Source organism: Octopus bimaculoides, chromosome 16 (genome assembly GCF_046866305.1).
Source record: "Octopus bimaculoides isolate indiv1 chromosome 16, ASM4686630v1, whole genome shotgun sequence".
Lineage (NCBI taxonomy): Eukaryota > Metazoa > Mollusca > Cephalopoda > Octopoda > Octopodidae > Octopus > Octopus bimaculoides.
The window spans coordinates 20,504,951-20,531,953 of NC_142943.1; the positions used below are offsets into that span (position 1 = coordinate 20,504,951).

Consider the following 27,003-nt stretch of genomic DNA (forward strand, 5'->3'; position numbering starts at 1 on the left):
ATGTTTGTCACTACATTGACTGCGTGACTCAAATGTCTTGCTTAAATCACCAGACAATTCAAACCTACATTCTATGTATCAAAAGTATTAACACTCAAGATGTTTGTATGTGTGTATTATTACATAGTATGAGATTGTTTGTAACATTGCTAGTTCATTAATGCTGTGCCAGTAATTGCTCATTTGTAGAGTAGTAGTAAGACAATGTTCTTTATTATTCTCAGAATTAACACTATGGATGAATATTTTTCTAACAGTAGCTCTAGTCTAGTGGTTCTCAACCATTTTTTTTTACAGTTGTATCCCTTTGATTCCTATTTTATTTTACAGGTCCCTAATAAGTATTTGATGTTTTAAAAATAATCCCATTATATTTTCATAATCAAACATTACTAGGAATTGTATAAAAAATAATTGTTAAAATATTTTGTGTATTATAAGAATATAATCAGTTTATTGCACATAAATTTTGACAACAAAATCTTATGTGGACATCCCCAAGGGCCGTATGGACCCCAGTTGAGAACCACTGCTCTAGTCATACCTTTTCTTTGTCTTATTATATCTGCATCATTGCTGAGTGCAAGTTTTTACCTGAGTTTACATTCACCTTTTTTAATTCAACCTTTGAAATTGTTAACTGCATGTTCAAAACTACTTCTCTTCATTTTCAGAGCTTCATCTGATGGTTTATCTATAAAGCGATCTAAGTTTGATCCAGCTTTGACTCGTCAGTTTGAAACAAATTCAAAATTTGTCAATGCTGAACTAGAAAAACTTCAGCGAGAGGTTTGTGAATGTTTTTTGTTTTTTTTTTTAATATATATACATATATATATATATATATATATATATATATATATATATATATATATATATATATATATATATATATATATATATATATATATTTGGTTAATCAGTCAAATTTCAACTACAATTTTGAAATATGTTAAAGTTATGAAGAAGTATATCACCTGTATTTTGGAGCAGATCAGCCAGAAATATTAGTCCTATAAAACTGTGTTATATGTACACAAGTAAACGGTATAATAAGCCTTACCATTTTCCTTCAAACTGAAATTGTGTGTAAAGCTTTGCAAACCATGTTCCCTTCATTTTCGAGTCCATTCTGGCAATGATGAAAGTGAAAGTAAAACTACAAGAACTGCATTGTTATGTGCACACCTATGACTTGAGCAAAAATAGTAGTGGAAGTAGTGTTTTACAAATATAGCTGGGTTAATATAACGTCTGTTCTAAACATTAGCATGAATCTATGACTGTTCATCAGAGGTGTTTGGTTATATTAATATGTTGGTATCACCAGTGTTTTAACCTTGTAGACTCATCCTTATTTACTTCAGTTTCTGGTAATCCTTACAAATAATAGACTTCATCATCATTAATATTTTGTACCCTTCTTTCTGCAATCATTGTGCTAATGAGAATGATGTAAACTTGTGATTATTCTCAACTTGATTTTCAAAAACGAAACTCCAATATGGAGGAACAAAGTGGCAACCCTAGTTTTGTTACAAATTGTTTTTTTTTTCTCTCTATTTTTAACTTGTTTCAGTCATTAGACAGAGGCCATGCTGGGGCACTGCCTTGAGGAATTTTTAGTTGAATGAATCAACCCCAGGACTTTGATTTTTAAGTCTGGTACTTATTCTTTCAGTCTCTTTCGCTAAACTGCTAAGTTACAGGGATGTAAACATACCAACACTAGTTGTCAAGTGGTGGTGGGGGACAAACGAACACACACACGTGTGTATGCATATATATATATATATATTTACACAACAGGCTTCTTTCAGTTTCCATCTACCAAATCCACACACAAAGCTTTGATCTACCAGAGGGCATAATAGAAAGCACTTACCCAAGCTGTCACCCAGTGGGACTTTTTGCCATACAGTCCTAAAATAGTTTAGAATGATTCCATTAAAACAGTATCTTATTAGTCAGTTGAAACATTGTTCAGAATGGTTTTGAAATAAAGCAAAAAGAAGTTTAAAATCTTCCATAATTTCTATGAAAAGTTTTTTTTTCCATTTTTACCTAAACCAAATCTCAATCTTCACTTTCACACGACCACCTCAACATTAAATCATCTGAAATTAAGTTTATCTACAAATGTGCATGTATGCATGCAACATACATACATGCATGCATTCATGTATGTGTATTGTCACTGTCAAGGTGAATTAATAAAACACCTGTAATGACTCAAACTAATTGCTTTTGCGTTTTATAGAAATGGGTCATTTTTTCTTGGTTTAAGGAACTGATTTTCACTGAAAGTGCTAAGATTCTGAGATGTAATCAAAGGAGTTGGATTTCTCTTTCCATTTCCACAAACATTTCAAATCTTTGTGAAGTAATTTTATTTGAGCACCATAGAGGCATTAGAAATGACAGCCAAATTACTCTCATATCACTCTCCACTATCTTAACCCTTTAGTATTCAGATTACTCTGTCAAATATGATATTTGTTTATTTATATTGTTTTGAATTAATCATGCATTATCTTGTAGTCTGGAGATTTCAATGATGTGACTGTTTAGTTTTAGAATGATATTGAAGGGTTGAGATGAGAAGCCAGATCTGGCCAGTTTCAACATAAAACAGGTTAAATATTTTGGCCAGATATGGTCAGTTTGAATGCAAAAGGGTTAAAAAAGGAAAGACAATAAATAATGTAGTCCTAGATATAAAAAAAAGTGATTGCAGCTTTTGATTGTAGGTCTACTCAATTAGTGCTGGCCTGGGTCTAAACAACAACCAATTTTACTTTGCACATGGTGTTAGGAAGGGCATCCAGCTGTAGAAACTCTGCCAAATCAGACTGGAGGCTGGTGTTGCCATCCGGTTTCACCAGTCCTCAGTCAAATCGTCCAACCCATGCTAGCATGGAAAGCGGACGTTAAACGATGATGATGATGATGATGATGACATAAATACAGTAGTAGCAGTAATAGCAGCAGCAGCAGTAGTAGTAGCAGCAGCAGGTGTAGTAGTAGTAGTAGTAACAACAGCAGCTGCAGCATCACTCGTTCCAAAATTCCCTCTGATCTACATTCATTCTATTAAAAGGCAACTCAATTTCCATTTGAATAATTATGAATAATTCTTTCAAAATCTAAATATCATAAATCTCATTAAAATTCTTTATACACCCTGCTACTGTACATATCAAGACATTACCAACCCTATTAGTTATGGCACTAGTAAATTCTCATCAAACAGAAGAACATTACTTGATTATAATTCTCTTTTAGAATTGCTTCAGTTTCTGCACTCGTTTCTCCTGAAATGCCACAAACATCACAACTTTCTTGTTCCGACACTTATTTTGCATTTACCACAGACATTTATTATACTTCTTCAACGTACCCATTGTTTTTGTTCAAACAAATAATGTATTGTTTAGTGGAATGATCTGGGAGTAGTTTAGAATGGAGGCAGAACTAAGTTTCCCTTTGTTCTACGTTTAAGTTTGTCTTCTTTTATAATAAAGTATTCTATTCAGGAGGAAGAAGCAAGAAACAAAGTGGGAGAGAGAGAAAGAAAGAGTGAGTGTGTGTAAAAGTGAGATTGCTTTAAATATAACTTCAATAATTAATATTTTTACTTCACCCTGCATCAGATATTTCTTCAGTTATAAAGACTAGAATGTTTTGAATCTGCCATAACATCATATAACTACTTATACTGATTGTATATTAAATAGATATATATATTTAATATACACTGTATCTCTCTCTCTACTATCTATCTATTTATATAATAGATAGATAGATAGAGAGAGAGAGAGAGAGAGAGGAAAAACAAAGGAAAAAAAGAAGGAAAGAGGATTTCATTTAGACTCATTAAAACCAATAAAGTAGACTATAATTGGCTGGTGATTAAAAAAAAAAAATTCCAGCTGACAAAAATGAGAGTATGTTTGTGGTAAGTTGAGAAAAATTATAATTGACCAAATTTAACAAATTTTTCCCTTGTCACTCATTAAAAATACTATTTGATTCAAATGGAAAAAAAAATCAATTCCGATAACAGTTTAGAACTTGGTAACTTTGATAATTTAGCTTTAATTACTGTAATATATTGAATGTGAAATCAAAGAACCATGAAAGAAGTATTCTATAAACTTGATCAAAGCTTTAATGTGTAGCAATGTCCCTAATCATCAGAGAAGTATTCCTCAACTCTTGTATTTAATAATAGTGTATTTAAGGCTAAGTCAAATTGGCAAAAATTCATTCCTTTCCTAAATAAGGCCATAGAAGATATTGAACTCAGAACTATAAACTAATACAACATTCAACAGTTTTACAATGCTACCACTGATGGTAGATTTGTATTGTATTATGCTGCAGTAGTTGTGACAGGGTATGAACCACAGATCTTTTTAGTGGTGCATTAATGACAAGCTAGCAATTTGTTCAGCTGTGCCTCTCTGCAATAATATAAAATATGTTAATATAGTATGCCATACATATTAATATACTGTATATGTTCCCTCCAACTTTGTAATATCCCTTAAGAGATATTACATTATAATCAACTATAAATATACTTTTATATACCATAACATACACACAACAGCATTATATTATACTATAACACATGCTACAACATTTATGATATACCTTAATTCACATTACACCAACATTATAATATACTATAGCATACATTATATCATAACAAACCATAGCATGCTCTGCACATAATAATATATAATAATAAATGATATATATATAATAAATCTTATTACCAGAATGAATATATTAAATAAAACACATTTTTAAAATCTTATTTTATTTTTCAATATATTCCACATTTATGACTTCATTATTTGTGAGTTCTGTTGTACAAATAAACCCTTTACATCTTCTAGGCACAGTTCTCGGTAATTAAGTTACAGGTTTACTTTTTAGTTTAATTCCTGTTTGGTTCTTTGATACAGAACTTTCAGCATTAAAGTATTTATAAAAGTTCCATCATAATATTAAACTATGAACCTTTTGTTAGGTTATGTTCCGTACATTAACTTTATTGTGAATCTTTTTAGAATTAATTCATAGGCAGTGTTAGAATTAGAATTTAATACCAAAATAGTTAACTCAGCACTTCCCCATAAAACAAACGCTGCATTTTAGGATGTTTAGCCACATATAAGACATTTTATTCGACTGCATGTTTTATATTCTTTTGGAAATAATCATTCTCAAAATTATGTGATTGAATTATTTAAGTTTGTTTCAGTGTTAACCTATGACAGTTAACTATTATAATTGTCATTTTATTAACACACACACACACACACACACACACACACACACACACACACACACACACACACACACACACACACACATACACACATCAGTTGGATATCCCTGATAAACCGACCTTAGATATTTCTCTGTTGCCTTCCCTATATTATTAAAAAGAGTCTGTTTCATGTTTGAAAGGAAAGTACTTAACATATTCTGTATTGTCATGTTTATTAACTGGACTTTAATTGATGTTTACATAATATCACCTCTACCACCACCATCATTATCATCATCATCTTCATATCTGTTCCATCTTCTTTGGCCTTTTTATCATTCATTAAGATTATGCATAAATTGTATTTGTATCCATGAAACATTTTTAGGTTTTATTCTGTGTTGAGGAGGGCATCTACTCAGTGACCAAATACATCCATCACTTACAAATTCATTGAATACTAAATCCAAAAATAGATTTATATTTGCGAAAATGAATCGCAAAACATTTGGTCCATTCAATAACAATAACTCTGCTATCTTTTATCTGTGATTAAAGCTAAATTTTTAAATAAAACGAAATGTAATGCAAAGCCAAATTACTTGGCTTGGTTTCACTTCTATGAATAATGCCATGTGATTTTGATTAACTGTCTTTGTAAATTTCCTGTAAGAGTAATGGAAATACTAACAAATTTGCTATATAGGAAGCATTTTAGATAAAAATCAAATAATATTCTCTGACAATACTAATATGTATTCCTTTAGTAAATATCCTCAATTCCTAGCTGACAATTGTTGCAGTTAGTAAGTATATATATATGAATAAGCATTTGCAGAATTTGTGAAATGTAATTTTATTAACTCGTTGCAATATATCCAGAGATATAAAAGTTTGTGTAGTAAAAAGAAAAGTAAATTTATTTGTAAATATATAAGAAAAGTTTTGAGTATTTATTGTCGGTGTGTAAATGTTGTCTGCTGTAGTGTTTTGAAATGACAAACTTGGGATAATTGTTTTCCTTTAAACTTGTGTGTTTCTAAAGACATATTCTTCACATAATTCTGACATGGGGAAATTAAACAGGAAAATTGGAACATTAATGTCTTTCCTAAGAATGTTAGTGATTTCAAGTTCAGATTTGAAACTGGATCGTGTTTGGTAACAAACCTACTGTAGCAACAAGCTATTACAAACACAGAGAGGGGGGGGGGAATTAACAGTAAGATTTATTATCACTAGTTATGTTTGTTTATTCAGTTAATGGTCCATCAAAATAGTGAATAATGCTATAAAATCTTTCGATAGTTACTGTTATATGCTGTAGTGGTAAGTAAATGTTCGCTTTAAACATTGTAATAATGGTGTTTCTTAATAAACTTCCAATGCTGAAAGAATAAACTTTTATGGATGAACAATACAATCATTCATGATTTATACTCACTATAAACAATAAAATAATTAAATAACACTGTATAACAAAATTTCTGTATCTTTTTTTCGTTTTGTTTTGTCTTTGGTCAGTAAGTGTTATTGCCGATTTGCTTCTCTCTAAAAATCAAAGGAAATGACTACTATTCCCTTCAAACTTTGCTTTTGTCACCTGAACATCAATTTTTTCTGAACTGACTATTTTCCATTACATTTTAGACAAAGTCAGAGCCCAGTTGCTGAAGCAGAAATATCATTATAGCAAATATTCTGCTCAATACCACAGATTTGCTTGTCTGTTGCTTGACCGTAACCACTTGAGCATTTCCCTTAGTGGTTGACAGTGTGCATCTCTGATCATGAATAGGAGTAGTGGATTGGAGGCATCACAGCCATGTGTTGAGATGGATTCTTTGGTTGAAAAAATGTAAGAAAAGCAAAGTTTGAAAGAAATATTAACCATTTTCCTTACTTTCTTGGGGTAAACAAATGGGAAATAACAGTTGCTACCCAAGGACAAAAATCGTGTTACACAGTGTAATTATTATTTTCCTTTTGACCAACTGTAGGTGTATAATATCCTGATATTGTTCTTGAATGGTTAACAGGCATAGAGTTCTTATAAACTAACTGTTTGTGTTTTACTCACAGTGGACATAACTGCTAGGATTATGTTGCAGACTGAAATATATCTCGTTGTTCAGAACTAAACACCTACTAGCATCAATTCTCTGCATTATAGCATTTGATTCTTTTGATTTCTACTAATGTATGTTAGCATTCCGTCTAACTGCTTGTGCTTCCAACAAGGTTGAAGTCTATCAAATATATTGGTATGGCTCAGGTGTTATACATATTATTGCATTAATATTGCTTTTTGCTTCTTTAATTTTCTTGGCAGTCTAATTAATTATCTTGGATTTTACATGTTCTTCTGCTGCTTTCTTTTATCTAGCCAAGTTGCGATAAATTTTGAGATGAACAATTTCAGAAAAAAAAAAAAAAACATTTCCTGAAACAGTCAGAAACAAAACACTAATTGTTATTTGAATTTGTTATTTCCCATTATGGTATACAAGAAAAGAAAATACTGTAAAATGATATACTCATGTACATGTGTGGTTGTAGCTGCTCCCATGAGCACACATAGATATATGCACATACATAAACACACACATATTTGTGTGTGCGTATGTATGTGTTGTTCTTAAGTCCTACTTTCAAAATGTTGCCATAAAGAAGAGAAAACTTAAATTGACTTGGTTGAAAGAAATTTAAACTATTTCATAATGCAGCCTTAATGTGAACGGACCTTAAAAGTGAGTTTGAACCAAGGACCTGCCATAGAAGAATTTCCTGGCTACATATGTAAACAAGTTGTTTTTATTATTGCAGTGAGGCGAATCTGTTCTTTTGTCTTTAGCAGCTTAACCATTGTCTGCATAAATGAATGCTGCTTTCTCTATTGCATTTATCATAACTGTGTATAACGACCGATGTATGACAACATCATTTTTCCTCACTCCTCACTTTCAGGAACGAATGACAGCAATAAACAATGAAATGGTTAGCTTGAAGCAGAAACAAGATGAAATAAAATCTCAGCTCGTAGCTGCCAAAGATGCTGGTGATGCTGTTTCACTGCAGAAGCTACAAGGAACTCGCGATCTAATTACATCTCGACAGCTTCATCTAATGGCTGAGCAGAATGAAATAATCAAAAAACAGCGCCGCTTTGAACGGTATGTTGTTGGCACATACTGAATTCTTACTTGTTCAGTCCCTTTACAGCAGAAACTTGTGCAAATTTACTGGTTAATTTTCTTGTTTCAACTTACATATGTTTTCAAGTGGAAATCCCATTCGAACTATTCCAAAATAAGCTATTTTGAAAATTACATACCCTGATGTTTATTTCTTTTAAGAGGCCGGGTGGATTTAGTTTCAATAACATTGTTTTTAATAATCAATTATGTGAAAAAAAAAAAAGTTATGGTGTTGTGAAATATGTTTTTCATCTCTTTAGAGGTTTTTGTTGTATTGTTTTATTGTTGTTGCTGTTGTTGATGATGTTGTTGTTGCTATTGTTTTTAGCCACATAATGTGGTTGTAACATATGATGCTTTAAGATACTAACCATCAGCTATGAGGTACTAATATTTACTGCTTTTATTGAACTACTAATGTTAATTAACTAACGTACATAGCAATTTGCACACTCAGATTAGGGACTTAAAAAGAAAGAAAAAAAGTAAAAAATACTCTCAGATTTGGGTCCTTACATCTCGTCAGTATTCTACAAAATTTAACATGAAGTCCACCACTTCTTAATTGCTAATTATAATTAGTTTGTGATTAGGACCAATTGATTATAAACTTGAGTTTATTTGACAGGACTAAAAATTGTGACCCGTGTATGTGTATGTATGTGTGCGTGTGTATAAGTGTGTAAAACAACAGAATAAAAAATGGCTTTTTTGTTATTTCATGATATTTTATTTAAAGTTTCTCTAAAACTGTTTTGTCTTTATGAGTATGTAAATGAATCTAGCCTCAAAGTTAGTGCAACAATTTAGGTAAGCTAAAGTGATAAGACAATGTCTCTCCGTGTTTATCATCATTTGTATAATGATACTGAAAATGATTGATTCTCATCTTCATCGATCCCAGTTGGTTTATATTTACTATCTAAGACCAGTTCACTCTCTAAGTTGTTCCTTCACTCAAAATACTCTGCCAATATATCATAAAACTGAATTGAACTCTCCACCTCGCTTGCCAAAAACATCATCATGCATCTCTTTCTTCACACTGCTGTTTGTTTTTGTTTTTCTTTTTAGTTTGTTTCTTTTTTTGTTTTATTCTTGATCAAAATGTTCCAGATAACAAAACATTATCTGAAACTGTCATTGCTGTTTTCTTTCATTTAAATTATTTATTATTTTAAATTATTTATTACATTTAAATTTCAGTTTTTTTAAATTTCAATCTACAGAAATACTGTGATATAAAAATTGATTTTTATATAAATTATAATCATTATTACGATTATTATTATTACTATTATTATTATTACTATTATTATTGTTGTTATTGTTGTTATTATTATTATTATTATTATTATTATTATTATTATTATTATTATTATTATTATTATTATTATTATCAATATATGGAAGACTTTTTTTTATTTCAAGACAAATAATGCCTAAAGTTTTATTTCCTTAACAAAGTGGGTCTTATCAATAACCATAAAAAAAATTCTTAAATCTACAGAAAGTCAATAAAATGAAGTGCATAAATGATAAAAAAAAACAATTATTACTTCTGCTCATGAAGATGACAAATTATTGTATTTCTGTTTTTCATGAACTAAATACAGGTCAACGGCTAATGAATTGGGAATCTGACCATTGTATTTTTTAATAAATTTGATAAATTATAAATAGTGATATATGTATTAGTTTAGAAAACCGAATACTAGAAATCCCAGACCTTAACATCAATATGTTAAGTATTCTTCTTTAATTTATGCTAATGGCATGTTTGTTTTATATAAAGATTATATTGTATTTTAGTTACATCCTTTTGCGGTCTAAATCTGAATTCACTAAAGTAAACTATTGGTCAGGTTCTGGGGTCAGTTTGTTACTTCTGCATTAATAACACAATTCGAAATATTAAAGATTTGTAGGTACATGGTACTTCATTATGCAAACACAATATACTAGTATTCTAAATGTTTCCATCCAACAGAATTTCTAAAGAAAGGTTTGTCGAGAGTTTGGTAATAGTCATAGCATTGAATGGAAGCAATATAGGTTTCTGTTTTTTTAAGATCATAATCTAAGTCTTCTTACAGCTTTTGTCAAATAATTTGAAATTATACAGACGTCAGCTTTATTTTTTTAAATTATCTACTGTGTGACAAAGCTGGCTTTTTTTTTCCCCCCAAAAGTCAATTGCTATGAAAACAACAGCATAAATCAAATCAAACAATGTGATGACTTCAGCTTTTAATACCTGAGAAAATATCTGAAAGTCTTCTCTAGATTTCATTACAATTACAGCCGTTGTAGGTTCTAATTCCATTTCAAAGGATACCAATTATAACAACAATGACATAGTTCAGAAAAAAAGTATATAGAATATTTACTATTCTGATGGAATGGCGAAAAACAAAAATTATATTTTCTATTTAGCTTTAAATACATCTTGGGATTGGTCTGAAATAATTCCTTTTGGTGTTGTATTTTCCTTTAATAATTACAAGACATTTTCCATCATAGCGAACGTTTTATTTGAAAACGGGAAAGTGAGATTAGCAGAAAAGCTTTGTGATGTAAGGGAGACTACTCCTGCATGATAATACATTATGCTCTCACTTGATAGAAGCCGACATCATATATTTATTATCGAAACATTAAAGCTATTTTATTTATTTATTTACTTATTTATTTATTTATAAAATATAATTAGACTTTTATATTATATATATATGTATATAATATATAAAAGACAAGACAATCTGCTGAATTGTGTATAATTTCAGTGGGGCCACCCTATTTTCTCTGTTTAGGTATCAGATGAAGAATGCCCGCTGTAGCAACAATGGCAAAGAATACAATGATGATGAAGCCACAGGTATGAATGGCATTTGATTGCTTGCCTTTCTCTTTGAATTGATCTCCAATCATTTGTCAAATGTCCGTGTAAAAACCATTATCTTATTCTTTTTATGCTTCCTTGGATCAAAACAAATTCATGTAAGCTTTAGAATGCCTTTTTCACTTGATGTCTCCTCTCAGACCATTGAAGAGTTAACTATAAATTCTGATACCAATATTCTCCATTCATCTCATTTTTTTTTCCTTCTTTCTCTCTTTTTTATGCATTTATATCCTTTCTTTTTCTTTGATTTTTCTTTCATTTTCTGCTGTTTTTTAAATTTTTGTTTTGTTTTATTTTGTTATAATTTTTTTTTTTTTTTTTTCTGTTGGAAAACATTTCTGTGGTCCTTTCTTTCTTTGCCATTTTTTGTTCCTTTTCCATTCACAACATTTTTTTTTTTTTTTTTTTGTCTAGTTAATTAATTGTCCACAATGATCAACGAAATGTATTTAAGAAAGTCAGGTTTACATCCCTTATTCTTTAGAATAAGCTTTAGTTCGAAGCAAATGTTATGAACTGCATTTAAGGCGGTGAACTGGCAGAATCATTAGCATGCCGGACAAAATGCCCAGTGGCATTTCATCCGTCTTTACATCCTGAGTTCAAATTCCACCAAGGTCCACTTTACCTTTCATCCTTTTGGAGTCAATAAGTACCAGTTGAGCACTGGGGTTGATGTAATCAACTTACCCCCTCCCACAAACTTTCTGGCCTTGTGCCAAAACTTTAAATCAACATCAACTGTGTTTCTTTAAGCATTACACTCGCCAGTGTAAAGTGATGCAATGAATTTGCCAGTCAGGTCTAAAAAACACCCAGTAAACACCACTGATTAGAAAAGATGTCTAGTCAGGATTACTTAAAAGAGGTCACTAAAAACAGAATATGTACCAAACTACAGAAAACCTGTTAGGTCTGGTTGTGCATGTGTGTATGAGTGTGTATATAGCAGTGAGTTACCTAAATATACAGCAAGTGATAGCAGTCTTCCACATAAACTGAGTTTTAATGATTCTGTGATATTCTTTTCTTACATATCTTACCAGGGGACCCAACTCCACTAACCATGCTAATGCATGTTAAGTACTGATTGCTAAGTATTAGGTTGCTCACCTGTGATTTCTCTCTGCCAAACTCCACCACCACCACCACCTTCGCTTGTATAATAAATGCTATTATGTTATTTATTTTCTTCATAACTGAATATTTCTCTTGCTCTTGGCATTAAGCTTCCTGTTTCTGTTAATTTAATTGGTAATTTGATTTGGTGAATTAATTTTGCTCTTGTGTTACTAATTACTTTAGTTTTAATATGACATGTAGGCGCACACACACACACACACACACACAAACACACACACACACAAGGCTTATAGTCTATTTTTGCTGCGTTTAATTACCATAGAAATTATATTAAACATAACTTTGCTGAAAAGTTGTAATCTCTGAATGGTTGACATGTATAACTTTGAATTGTGTGTGGACTGGTTACTGACAAAAAAATACTGTATACTCTCCCAAATATGGTGTAATCTACCAAATGAGTGGATCTACAAGATTTTTAAATTGATTATCAAACACTAAGTGCACAACATGAGATCCATTCAACAAGGAGTGATCGATCATTAGTTAATAGTTACAAATTTCTATACAAGAAGGTCACAGTTGGGGTTTTTCATTTCTAAACTTTTGAGAAATAGTAGTACAGTAGTAGTAGTAGTAGTAGTAGTAGTAGTAGTAGTAGTAGTAGTAGTAGAACAAGAAAGCTGCTCACAGTGTATGATGTATATCACTGTAAAAGTAACATCAACAGGCTCTACATGTCCTGAAGGGAAGGAGGTAGTGGGTTCTTAGATGGAGAAGGCCCCATCAGTTCTGCAATATTGAGTTTGAAAAACAGTTAGGCATTGTAAAGGGAAAATATTATCTGCAGCCAGAAATATCAAAGAAGCCAATGCAGTGAGAGAATTCAAGAAGGTGAAGAAGAAAGACAGGACAAATAGCTGGGAAGAGAAGGTCATGCAACAAACCAACAGTGTAAGGTCATTGAGTTAGCCATACCATATGAAAGTAGAGTGGATATCAAGGAAACAGAAAATTGAGAAGTGCCAGGATCTAAGCAAAGAGATGAAGAGATTGTTGAACACAAAGGGGAAAATTGTTCCGGTGGAAATCAGTGTATTTGACACAAACATCTAAAGTACTGCCTGGGAGGCTGAAGGATATTGGAACTGTGAGACATATTGTCAGCCTGCATTGAAGTGCCATCCTGTCTCTTTATATCTCAGCTGTTTAATTGGAAAACATTTTTCTAGCAGCAGTCTTTTTTCATAAATCTGATCACACCACTATTTTCCAATAATTTAACAAGCACCATGTATGTCGTACGCAGTACAGCATTATATTACATTAAGTATATCCTGGAAATATATATTATTCAGGCTTAAAGTTTATTATACAAAATGTCAGTAATGACTTGTTATGTATATTTAATCATAACATGTCTCATATGAACAGCCATTTGACCTACTTGTCAAATGCTGCCCATGCCTTGTCTATAACAATATATTTTTAAAACTATCATCATCATTATTGTCATCAATTTTTCTTAACCTTTTAGCATTCAGACTACTCTGCCAAATGCTTATTTATTCACATTGTGTTGAATTAATCATGCATTATCTTGTAACTGAGATTTTGATGATGTGACAGTATAGTTTTTTAGACTGACATTGTAGGGTTGGTGTGAGAGGCCAGATCTGGCCAGTTTGGCTAGATATGGTTGGTTTAAATGCTGAAGGGTTAACTAATGCAGCCAGTTGTTGGGGTGCCACCCCAGATGCTTTTGCAGTCAGCCGTTGCCACTGATCCCTATTCTCTGTCATGTGTAGCATGGTTGCAGTGTTGTGACCTGTTCAGTCCTGATTTAAAGCTATACTCAGCTTTAAAACTCCACTCCTTTCATTACCTTTTCATTAAACATCTTATCAACATCTATACGCCATTGTTAGTCCTCAATGAGACACAACTGTCTAATGCTCTCTTAGAGGTTGAGTCATTGAACTCTAGAGATATGGTCCATCACTGCTAGAATTCTGGTATTTAGCACTCAGTCATCTGCTTGTTCTTCATCCTCGAGGCTGTTCTATGTATTCCCTTCCCCATTTCCCTTGTTTCCATTCTCTAAGTGCTTTCCATTTCTTTCTAACTCTTCCCTTTTTTATTCTGCAACAAATGATACATCAATACAACTATTCTCATCACGCATTTATACACACTGACCTTGCTCTGCCTTGAACAAGTTACATAACTCAGGCCAGTTTGTCTGGAAATAACACACCCATGGTAGCACTGTGACAAAGTAACTGTTGATAAGCTTATTGTTCTGTCTTCAAATCTTGCCAAAATAAAACTGATCTTGCCAAGTACTTTATCAGTGGGCCACCAACAACAGTTGTATAAAAACAATCTAGCAAATAACCATTAGAATCATTTCTCTAACATATATCAATATTGAAAACACAGGACTTCATTTTGCTCTTTGTTATTCTATCGCTGACTGTTGCTATTGTGTTTTACTAAGCTGTTATTTACCGACTTACAGATCTATAACTATTGCTTTTTATGCTGTTCTCTGTCCTCTTCTTACTGTCCCTAGCACTCTCTCACTCAGCTGTTATGACAAAGGCTTTATTGATGTAACCAGTAAATTAACTTGATTTATCTCACTCCCCCCCCCCCACCAACACCGTTTCCACAGCTTTTTAGATTAATAGGATTTCTGGTTATTGAAGAAGCTTCTACATGCAAATAATATTAGCTGCTGTCCATATGCTTTAATGTAGATACATGTTTGACTGTCCGTTTGCTATTCTTTTAGTGTTATTATAGTCATCTTCCATACTTGCATGTGTTAGCCAACAATGGATTTTATCTCTGCAAACTTCATTAATTATGTGGCGACTAAAAATAATTACCCAACGTGTTTTTCATTCTGTATAATCTTTTGTCTTAACTATTATACAAAACTCTACATTGATACATAACTCTTTCTTTGCTCCTCTACCTCTCTTTCTCTCTACCTCCCTCCGTCCCTCACATATTCACAATGCGCTCCCCATACTGTTTCCGTCTCCCAAATTCCATTCACTGGATCTAAGTAAACCCAAGTGTAATAGTGCAGGTTGGACAGCTTAAATCCGATGACTTTGGGGCTTGGCCATTGCCAGGCCAGAGAAAAATACCACAAAATACCAGAAATTAATCACTAAACGGAGCCCCTATGTAGACATGGTGTTGCCATCTTATTTCACATGTATACTGATGTCATATCAAAACTAGAACAAAGCTTATTACAACTTATAATGCTTCCAAATAAGGAGTTTATTGTTTTGTGTAATATATAATTCTAAAACTAAAAATGCCCCTATTGCAGATAACAAACTATGGTAGCAGATCTGAAACATTGAGTACTTGATTTGAAAGGTTCAGCTTATATCACTAAACATAGGTTCAGAGTATATTCATATGATTTAAAACATGAGTTTTGAATATTTCATTTCTTTTACATAGATATTTCTTATCATTTCAATATCCTTTAGTGTGTTTTTGCTTAATATATCATGATATGTTAAGCCTCCTTATTCTAAAACAATAATCTTTACTGCCATCAACTAAGATTTAAAATATTACATATTAAATGTAGATTTTGAATGCTAAGTGAATTATAAGATAAAAATGGAAACACTTAGTGCCACTTGGGTCTGACAGGAAATCCTAACATTAGTAGTATTGGACAGTTCTTCCCCCCACCCCCCATAATGTCTCCATACAGACCAGACAGTTTTACATTACTGTCTCCCTGCATGCTGGAACAATCCTAACAATTGTAGCAATCATCAAAACAGATCTACTATAAATATTTTCATGATGAACAGACTTTATTCTGACGTTTGTATGTTTAAGGGTGATGAACTGGTTAAGGGTTCAAATTACAGCCAAGGTCATCCTGTTTCTTTTTTTTAATTTTTTTTTTAATTCCAGACTACATTATACAATGTATCTCCTTTCTATATTAAAATAGTAGGATGGAATTTGAGTATGATTCAGCTGCTATTTCTAGCTGATTGACCAGCTCTGTAGAGCCGTGGTTCTCAACTGGGGTCCATATAAGATTTCGTAGTTAAAATTTATGTGCAATAAATTGCTTATATACTTCTACAATACACAATATTTGAACAACTTTTTTTTACACTATTCCTAATAATATTTAATTTAAAAAATACAGTAGGATTTTCTTTTTTTATCTACATCGAATGGCTATGGAGGTCCAGTAGAGTAAAATAGGCAACAAAAGGGTCCATAGAAAAAAAATGGTTGTGAGCCCTGACTGTAGAAGATCCTTCATTGAGAGAATTTGTGAAATTGATATTTATATAGTAGGCAATGCATTATCCTCGTCATAATCTTTGCATCCTCTTTCCCCATTTTGGTGTGGGTTGGACAGCTCATCACTGACCAAGTTTGTTAAGTCACTACTCCTCTTAAGGACCATTTCTAACGTGTTCCCCGTTTTTTGTGGATGGTTACCCTTCTTGTTGCCAACCACTTTACAAACCGTACCAGGTAGATCTTATTATCTGGAGCTCATTTCATCTGTCTTTATGTTCTGAGTTCAAATTCCGCCAAGGTCAACTTTGCCTTTCATCCTTTCAGAGTTGATGAATTAAATACCAGTTGCATACTGGGATTGATCTAATCAACTAGCCCCCTCCTCAGAAATTTCAGGCCTTGTGCCTAGAGCAGAAAAGAATATTTTCTGGAGTTCATACTAGTGTTCTGTTTTCGCACTAGCATGTCGACATGATAATAGTTCTGAGGACTGGCTAGAATTTAGAAGAGAATTGAAAAGAAAAATGGCTGTAGTTTTGGGTTCAGTCCCACTGCATGGCACCTTTGGTTAGCAAGTGTTTTCTATTATAACCCTAGGCCAACCAATGACTTGTGAGTGAATTTGGCAGATAGAAACTCCGCAGAAACTATTCTTGTGCACGTGTGTGTGTGTGTACAAATATACATGTATGTGTGTCTTTTTGTGTCTGTTTTCCAACACCACTTGACAACTGGTGTTGGTTTGTTTATATCCCCATAACTTAGCTGCTTGGCAAAAGTGGCAATACAATGAGTATCAAAATAAGTTCTGGGGTCAGTTCGTTTGACTAAACCCTTTAAGGTTGTGCCCCTCAGTAGCTATTGTCTAATGACTGAAACAAGTAAAAATGTGTGTGTGTGTGTGTGTGTGTTTTGTTTGTTTGCCTCTGGGTACACACAGACACACACAAATGAGGTGCAGGTGCAGCATTTTAGAAACGGTTTAACACTTGTCACTGGATGTGTTAACTTCTGCAGAAGTTAAACTGTTGACTTAGCTTCTTAGTTGAGAATTAATAGCAAAGACCAATACTTCCAAAAGAAAGCTGCTTTTTAAGTTATTTAGCTTTTGTGTAATGTAAAAACCTGTGCAGTTCAGCCTTTCCTTTAAAATTAGCTGACATTTTATGCTTGATCTTTGGGTGTGCAAGTATGTGTGTACATGTTTGTGTGTGCTTGTACTGTGTGAGCTGTTATTTAACCTCATTTCAGTGCAGATCTGGCAAGTTTATGGACAGAAGCCTTCCAACCATGATCATCCTGTCTGTTTTTCAGACATAATATCTAGGACTATATTATCCAGTGTGTCATTCCTTTTATTTTTAAGCTGGCTTGTGTAATATGAGAGAGATTTGGCTGCTAGTTTATGCATGGTGTTGTGTATATATGTGGATACATGTTTAGTATGTTGTTTGTATGTGTGTTGTATGTATATGTGAGTGTGTCTGCTGTTTGTTTCAGCACATCTATAACTTATCTTTATTGTTTTTCTATTTATATATGAACTTTTGCCACATTCCAGGAAGAAAAACTAGAAGTAGTTGATAGCTTCCGTTATCTGGGTGACCGAGTTAGTAGCGGGGGAGGATGCGCTGAAAGTGTAACTGCTAGAATAAGAATAGCCTAGACAAAGTTCAGAGAGCTCTTACCTCTGTTGGTGACAAAAGGTCTCTCACTCAGAGTAAAAGGCAGACTGTATGATGTATGTGTACGAACAGCCATGCTACATGGCAGTGAAACATGGGCCGTGACTGCTGAGGACATGCGTAAGCTCGCAAGGAATGAAGCCAGTATGCTCCGATGGATGCGTAATATCAGTGTGCATACTCGACAGAGTGTATGTACCTTGAGAGAAAAGTTGAACCTAAGAAGCATCAATTGTGTGCAAGAGAGACAATTGCGCTGGTATGGTCATGTGGTAAGAATGGATGAGGATAGCTGTGTGAAAAAGTGCCACACCCTAGCGGTTGAGGGAACCTGTGGAAGAGGTAGACCCAGGAAAACCTGGGATGAGGTGGTGGAGCACAACCTTCAAACATTAGGTCTCAACCAAGGTAATGACTTGTGACTGAAACCTTTGGAAATATGCAGTGCATGAAAAGACCCGGCAAGCCAAGTGAGACCATAATCTGAGGTCTCTGCCAGGGGTGTAGCCAGCCCACTTATGCATACCTTTCCTTCATTGGACACTAAACTCTGCTTGCGAAGACCTGTTGGGGAAAGTGAAATCGAGGTCGTGATTGAACCAAATTTGATGACTGGCACCTGTGCCAGTGGAGCACTAAGAGCACCGTCCAAGCGTGATCATTGCCAGAGTAGCTGTCTGGCTTCCATGCCAGTGGTACGTAAATAACACCATTTGAGCGTGATCGTTACTAGCGTCGCCTTACTGGCACTTATGCCGGTGGCACATGAGGAAACATTCGAGCGGGGTCGTTGCCAGTGCCGCTGGACTGGCTCCTGTGCAGGTGGCACGTAAAAGACACCATTTTGAGCATGGCCGTTGCCAGTACCGCCTGACTGGCCTTCGTGCCAGTGGCACATAAAAGCACCTACTACACTACTCTCGGAGTGGTTGACATTAGGAAGGGCATCCAGCTGTAGAAACTCTGCCAGATCAGATTGGAACCTGGTGTAGCCATCTGGTTCACCAGTCCTCAGTCAAATCGTCCAACCCATGCTAGCATGGAAAGCAAATGTTAAACGATGATGATGATGATGATGATGAATAATGCTGATATCTTATCACTGAACATGTTGGCCACATGTATTGAGAATGATTTATATTCTGTGTGGACATGTTTACCACTTTGTACATAATATAAATGATTTCAGTCATTATGAGGTACTCATATAACTGACATATCTTCCTCCAACACATTGCTTCTATGCTATACATTTGTAATTAATATACCTTCTTCCTACGCATAGCTATTATAAAATATATATGCAATAAGGCTTCTTCAAATTGTATTATGCTGCCATAATACAATTCTAAAATTAATATATCTGTTCTTCCAACACATAGCTGCTATAATGTAAATAGATAGTCCAGGTGCAGGCATTGCTGTGTGGTAGAGAAGCTTACTTCTCAAACATGTGGTCTTGAGTTCATTCCCACTGTGCAACACCTTGGGTAAGTGTCTTCTCCCATAGTCCTGGGCTGACCAAAACCTTGTCAGTGGATTTGATGGATGGAAACTGAGAGAAACCTATTGTGTGTGTGTGTGTGTATGTGTGCGTGTTCTTGTCTAGATATCATGTGATGGCTGTTAATGAGCATCATCATCATCATCATCATCATCATTGAAGTGAAGTTATTCATTTCCAGTCATCCATGAAAACGTGTCTAGGGAAAATATTACTTTGTTTGGAAACAGGTGAGGATTGGCTGATCCAGATTGGTGATCCAGTTATAGAAAACTTTGATTCAACAAATTCCGAATGATCCATGAAAGCATGGAAACGTGAATGTTAAATGATGGTGATGTTGATGATAGTCTACACAGCTTCCCTCAACACACCACTGTTATAATACAAATCAATTCCTACCAGAGAAAATAGAACTATAAATCCAATAGCTATCCTATTACTAGTAATTATGACAAAATAGAATCCAATAATATAAGTTAAAATTAACGAGTTAATTTACTAAAATCCACATTGGAAAGTAATTCAAAACTGGTGTAATTCTTGTGTAGCAATCTGTGGTTAGCTTTAGCATTATCAATGTTGTTTCCTTAAACAATGCTGCTTTGCAAACACCTGCTTAAAGTGCATTCACAAGCTTCAGCTGGTAATTACAATTAATGTCATTAGCTGCTTAAATAAACAATGTTATTGGTTAATTATGTGGTAAATACTAGAGTGAGGCAGTAAATTGTTGCCATGCAGACTTCACAGCTTCATTTGATATTCTGACTACAACTTTATTACATCACTTATACCATTGACATTTGTAAGTGAGGCATAAATGGTATACAATCTCATTTTGTCTCTTTATTGGAATCTGAACAATTGCTGGCTCTGCCATAATGGATTGCTATCAGTTTCAACAATATGTATTCAGTTTTTTTTTTTTTATTACCTGAACTACCTGTTCATTGAATTCAAATAAGCGATGATTTGCTGATGGGAAATGTCAGCAGTGTCACTGCTTGAAATCCAGTTGCAAATAGAGAGTGATGTCAACGTTTGCATCTCTGTCATAAGAAGTAACATCATCATCATCATCATCATTCGTAGCCATAGCTCAGTGCAGCTTGTAAGCATTAACAACGGTGTATGCACACATTCACACACACAAGCACGTGCACTCACATGCACATGTTTACTATAGGCTTCTTTCAGTTTCCTTATGCTAAATTCCTTCACAAAGTACTGGTTGGCCCAAAGGCTATGGTAAGAAATGCTGGGCCCAAGGTGCCACACAGTAGGACTGAACCTGAATAAACATGGCTGAGAAGCATACTTCTTAGCCTGCACCTACTGGTACTTTAGAAGAAACTGAATTCTCTTTAATTGTGATTGATTTTCACAATTCCAGTTATGCAGACAAATTGGAAACATGAGACTTGAAGCTATGGTTTCATAGACTTCAGCTTTAAATGAAATAACACACACACACACACACACACGCAATGTGGATAGTCATGTTGTTCCTCTACAACAAATCTGTTTTGTACTGACCCTACTTCTCCCATACTTTAACCTCTTTTGACTGCCACACAAAAAAAGAAAAAAATAAAGAATAACACCCAGTACATGGTGTAAAGTGGTTGGCATTAGGAAGGGCATCCAGCTGCAGAAACAAAAGCAGGCCTTAGACTATGATGTAGCCCTCAGACCCATCTGGTGCCATCAAGCTATACAACCCATGCAAGTATGGAACATGGATGTTAAATGATGATGATGATGATGATTATATATAGTCATGTTATGCTAGCAGAGCTTGGTAGGTCTTCTTGAGTACAGCATATTGCCAATCATGTGTGTGTCTGTGTTAACAAATAGAGAGATATCATGGATAAAACTTAATTCCAAAAATTCCATCTAATTCTTTTTGAATCTTGTAGGAATGCAGCGTTTTTTCTTTTTTTCTTTTTATATATCTATGTCAAATTTACATCTTGTCAGTAGACATTTGAATAAATTTGCATCCAAAATAGATCTTGTCTCTTATGGCACCAAACTCTGAGAAACCTGTATGAAATTTTTTTAATGATTACAGTCTTTTATATTACAGTAGGGAGCAACAACAACAACAGTTGTAGTAGATTTTAAGGCATCATATTGTTACACTGTGTTCTGTTCGATCCCTCCTGTGCAGTTGTGTTATTTGTTTCATGGTGTATCTATAGACCCTGAGTTCAATGTTATTTAGTTATTTATTCTTTTAAAATATTTGTTTGCTTTCCTTTTGTGTTTATAATCTGTTATAGGTTAGAGGCTATATAATGTGTGTATGAATTAGATAGACAATCATTCAGTTGAAAATTCTCATCACCATCAAAGGTGATGATTTTAGCCCAGCTGTTTGCTGATATTCTATGTATCTGTTATTTGTTGAAGTTAACTTAAACTATAAAATGTTTATTACACTATATTTGATTTCTCGTTAATTTTTGGTTTCTTTTGTTTTGCAGATTCTTCCAACTTCCCGAGTGGTTGCTCCTCTCCACTTAACGACTCCCAGGATGGAGAAAGTTATTTTGATTTTACCAAAAGTGACTTATATACTGCAACTCAGAAAAATGCCAAGTTGGTGCAAGAAACCCTCTTTGATGAAGGTTTGCGTATTGCTCAACAGTACGGCATGGCTGATTTTGCAGAGCAGCTAAAAGAACTGCAACAGCAAAAACCTAAAAGTAACATTACAGGATATAAAAAATCCATCAACAGAAATATGAATGGAAACTGTAGTCATAAAACTGTGATCAATGAAGCAGATGATGATGTAATTGAAGACGAAGATGAAGATGTGGTGATAGATGAGTACAATGACAATAACAACAACAATAGTTGTAACAGCACTAGTAATAACAACAACAACAATAACATCAACATCAACAATAACAACAGCAGCAGAAACCATTCATCTGGTGAAGAGTTGGAAAATACAAATAATGAAATACTTCCAAGAAAGAATGGAATTGAAGAAAATGACAGTGTGAAAACTAACCTAGTTAAAAATAACATGATGGCGGGTTATTACGCAGCACTGGAGAGCAAGGACAGTTTCAAAGAAGATAAACATGATCTAAGGGAAGAATCTATGGCAAATGATATGCTAATAAGAGACAGAAGAATCAAAGATGGCAAAAAATATTGGAGTGGGCCTTTTGGGCATAGTCTTATCCCAAACGGTGAGAATGGCAACCAACAAATGGATGGTTAGCGGGAATCTCACAGAGTAAACGCAGATTTTAAGACTTCCAAAGATTTGTGTTACAGAAAAGAACAATTTATTATCAACATAGCATCGACAATGCAAGCTGTGATAACGCAGGTGAAGAAGCCCCCCACCCACCCACCCACTCTCCACCCTAACCCCCAACCCCTAATAACAAGCAAGGAAGGTTCAGTGCATGTAGGAAAGTGAAGCATGCATAGGACATGCAGTGACAAAAAAAAAAAAAAGCATGTTATCGTTGTCGACATGCTGGGGCCTGTCCATTGCCTGCTCCTTGGACCAATCTTGTACAATACAAAATAATAATAATAATAATAAAAAAAAAAAGCTGACTGTTGTGGGTGAAAGAGAATGGGAAAAAAAACAAAAACAAAACAAAAACAAAAAATATTTGGTTTATGCATGTGCAATGCTTGTATGATATATTTTTAACAGGAGATAATATATTTACTACATAATTTCATATTTATTTTTTGGGAAGGCATGCAGATGTTGTGTGAATTCCTATTTAGTAAGATGGCATGACGGCCCAATCTTAAGAGATGAGAGCAAAGTAGATAATTGTTTGGTGATAAAGCAAAGAAATATATTTAAAACACACACACACAAAAAAAAAAAACAATAAAGGAAAGCAACAGTAGAAATGTCCCTTTCCCTCCTTCTCGTTTCCAGTTACTGCTAGACTTGTAATAGATGGCATTTTATTATCATTTCAGAAATTTCTTTCAAAATCCTTCCCTTATTTTCTTTCATTCAGCTGGGCATGTTTCTTCAGTCGTTCTGTTCACAAAAGAAAAGACAAAAAAGTTCCCCTTATTTCAAGCTGCATACAGTCATTCATTTCAAAAGCTAATTGATATCTCTTGCTAACACAACTACACATATCTACAAATACATACATCTATCTACTTGTATATATATATATATATATATATATATATATATATATATATGTGTGTGTGTGTATAAATATGTGTGTGTGTGTGTGTGATTGTATATATATATATACATGTGTGTGTGTATTTAAGCTTTGTATAAGAGATATCATATGTAGCGTGTAAGAGAGAAGACAAAGTTGATATGGGTATGTGATGCATATAGAAAATAAGAGTTTTGTAAAGGACTGCCAAGCGCTCTAAGCAATCCAAGTAGAAGAAACCTGCAGAAGAGGAAGCTGTTGGAAGCAGGGGAGCTTGATCTCAAAAGGCTGATCCTCACAAAGAACTGCAACGAGTGGCGAGATGCTCTGCTAGAGAAAACCCATCCAATTACGATGACGATGATGATAATGATGATGATAGCACACACACACACACACAAACCCATACACACACACACACATGATGTGTGAGTTTCTGTCTTCTATGTGCAAAAAAATTTTTTTAGTGGTCAGTATGTTCTTGCAGGGAAGTGTGTAGAATTTCGTATAAATCTGTATTCTCCATACACAGTAAACCATATACCATTAAAATCATCCATTGGTTTCACTGATGGTCCCCCAACTTCCACCAGGAAACTCAGCATGGATTAAATAGTATAGTTAATAAAGTTTATACAAACACATTCACACATGCACTCATTTATACATGCATATACACCCCTACACACATATATGTATTATTTTCATATATATTGTGCATATATATAGTATGTATATATATATATATATATATATGAAAATCTAGATGTGGAATAAATCATTTGAAGAGTGAATCTCAAAGCAGGTACAATTTATAAGTAATAGATTTGATATTCAAATCTGTTGTATGTAAAACACACTTCTGAAGGCTTCCTGCGATGGTAGCCTCCAACGTGTTTTCCATCCAATCTATTACTTTCTCTTTTTTATAACTATACCCACTTCAAGATTCAACATTAAAGTGATTTATGCTAACATAGGTAAATATATATGTACATATATATATATATATATATATATATATATATATATATATATATATACACATACATACACATGCGTATGTGTAACATTTTATATGTATATATATATATATTGGTATAGATATAGTTTTGTTTCTGTTCAAAAATATAGAATAGTTTTCTAGATTATTTCAATCAAAAATACATAATATTTTAATGCCAGATATTTATTTTCTTCTCTTTCTTTTAAATCTACGTTTTATTTTAATCATTTATCTAACTTAAGGCATTTGGCAAATACTTATCAGCAATCTATTTTGGTATAGTAATCATTCCTTTCTTTCTTTTTTCTTTTTCTGACTGCATTTTTACCAATGCATCACTTCCATTTGTCCTCTTCTCAACAGAGAAATAGTAATAAATACCTCAGTAATTTTTGACGACTTCCTATCTCTCTCTGTTTGGTTTCAACTGACTATAACAGTGGACAAACCATTATTGTTCTTTGGTCATGCTTTTAGGTTAATTTCTGTATAGTTTTACAATTTTAATTTTTCTTCTACTAATTATTAACTTTGAATTAAACTACAGTTAATTACCACAAAAGATTATGTCTCTTACTTTCATTTTAATGTTGACAAACAGAAACAGACTTTTCTTTTTTTATATATATATTTCTGACTTTTTACTCTTTCATTAGAGTTTCAACATCATAACAGTAACTGCTCAGTAGAACAATAAAACATTAAAGATATTTCTTCTGTTCTTTTAGGTTCCATGAAATGTTAGTATTTTTTTTAACTACAAACTCAGATACTAACTGCAAGAAGTATTGGGAGAAACTTTATAAAAATAAATACTTTCCTTTTATGGTCATGGGTTGAATCCATTGTCATAACATTTAATATTTTATTCCACAAACCTTTCCATCCTTTTTGCTTTCTCTGGACATGTCTTTTAGTTTATGTCTTGTCAGTTTCTTATGCTTTATTCAACTCTGCTTCAAATGTCAAAGGAATTGGACGCATTGGAATACAAAGGTCATATTGATCTTTTTCAATACTATTTTAGCTACTTGTATAGATTAAGACCACTCTTACTTTTCATCAAATACTCACAATTTAATGAATTCAGTATTTACTTTTTGTAGGTTTCATTTATTTCTTGAGTAAATTATTCTTTCTATGATATCTAGATCTGGAGTTTAACGCTTTGAACTACCTTTTTCTAGACTTATCATGCTAGCTTCTTTGATATAGTAATTAGTGCTTACAGTGGCATCTCTTTGCTCCTTTATATTGTCAAACAACTGGAATAAGATGTATTTCAGTCTGAATATCTGCACAGTTTGTGGATTTTGTCATAAGACTGATGAAATACTAAAAGATATTTAGTTATGTATTTTTTTACCTAAATAATGTGAGTTTGAGAGATTTGGTGACATACAACACTTAAGATTTGATTATAATCTTATATAACAAAGATATTTATACCTTGTCAACACACTTTTCTGAAACTGAAAGTGTTTCAGTATCTTAAAAGAAATTTGGCAACTTTATATTTAAATGAATTTTAATGTTTAAAATATTTAATTGCATTCTGAAATAGGTTTAAATTCTACTGCTATTACAGAATTAATCAAATATTTATGCTAGATTGAAGTCAAACAATTCAAATTAGTTCAGTTGATTTTTTAAGTTCTTACTGAACATTTAACACATTTGGTCTTCAGTATATATCATTTGAAATTTTCTTTGAGTTATTCTATTTCTATTCTTAGCTGCAATGAGTCACTATTATCACTACAGTTAGATGACACCTACACATTTCAATTAAAAGCAATGTTTTTTTCTTTTTCTTTCTTTCTTTCAGTTAATGAAATCCTATTAATTTT

At 33.2% G+C, this 27,003-nt stretch overlaps 1 protein-coding gene across 24 annotated transcripts in view; it reads left to right on the forward strand.

The window, feature by feature from the left end:
* Positions 1-23,854, forward strand: part of LOC106867422 (uncharacterized) — a 224,507-nt gene extending 200,653 nt beyond the window's left edge. For all 24 annotated transcript variants that reach the window (XM_014912293.3, XM_014912297.3, XM_014912296.3 and 21 more), the window contains 4 exons: positions 675-789; positions 8,252-8,457; positions 11,295-11,359; positions 22,462-23,854. In XM_014912293.3, coding sequence (XP_014767779.1) covers positions 675-789; positions 8,252-8,457; positions 11,295-11,359; positions 22,462-23,213 — 1,138 coding nt within the window. In that variant the 3' untranslated portion in view covers positions 23,214-23,854. The remainder of the gene's footprint in view (positions 1-674; positions 790-8,251; positions 8,458-11,294; positions 11,360-22,461) is intronic.
* Positions 23,855-27,003: the final 3,149 nt, after the last annotated feature.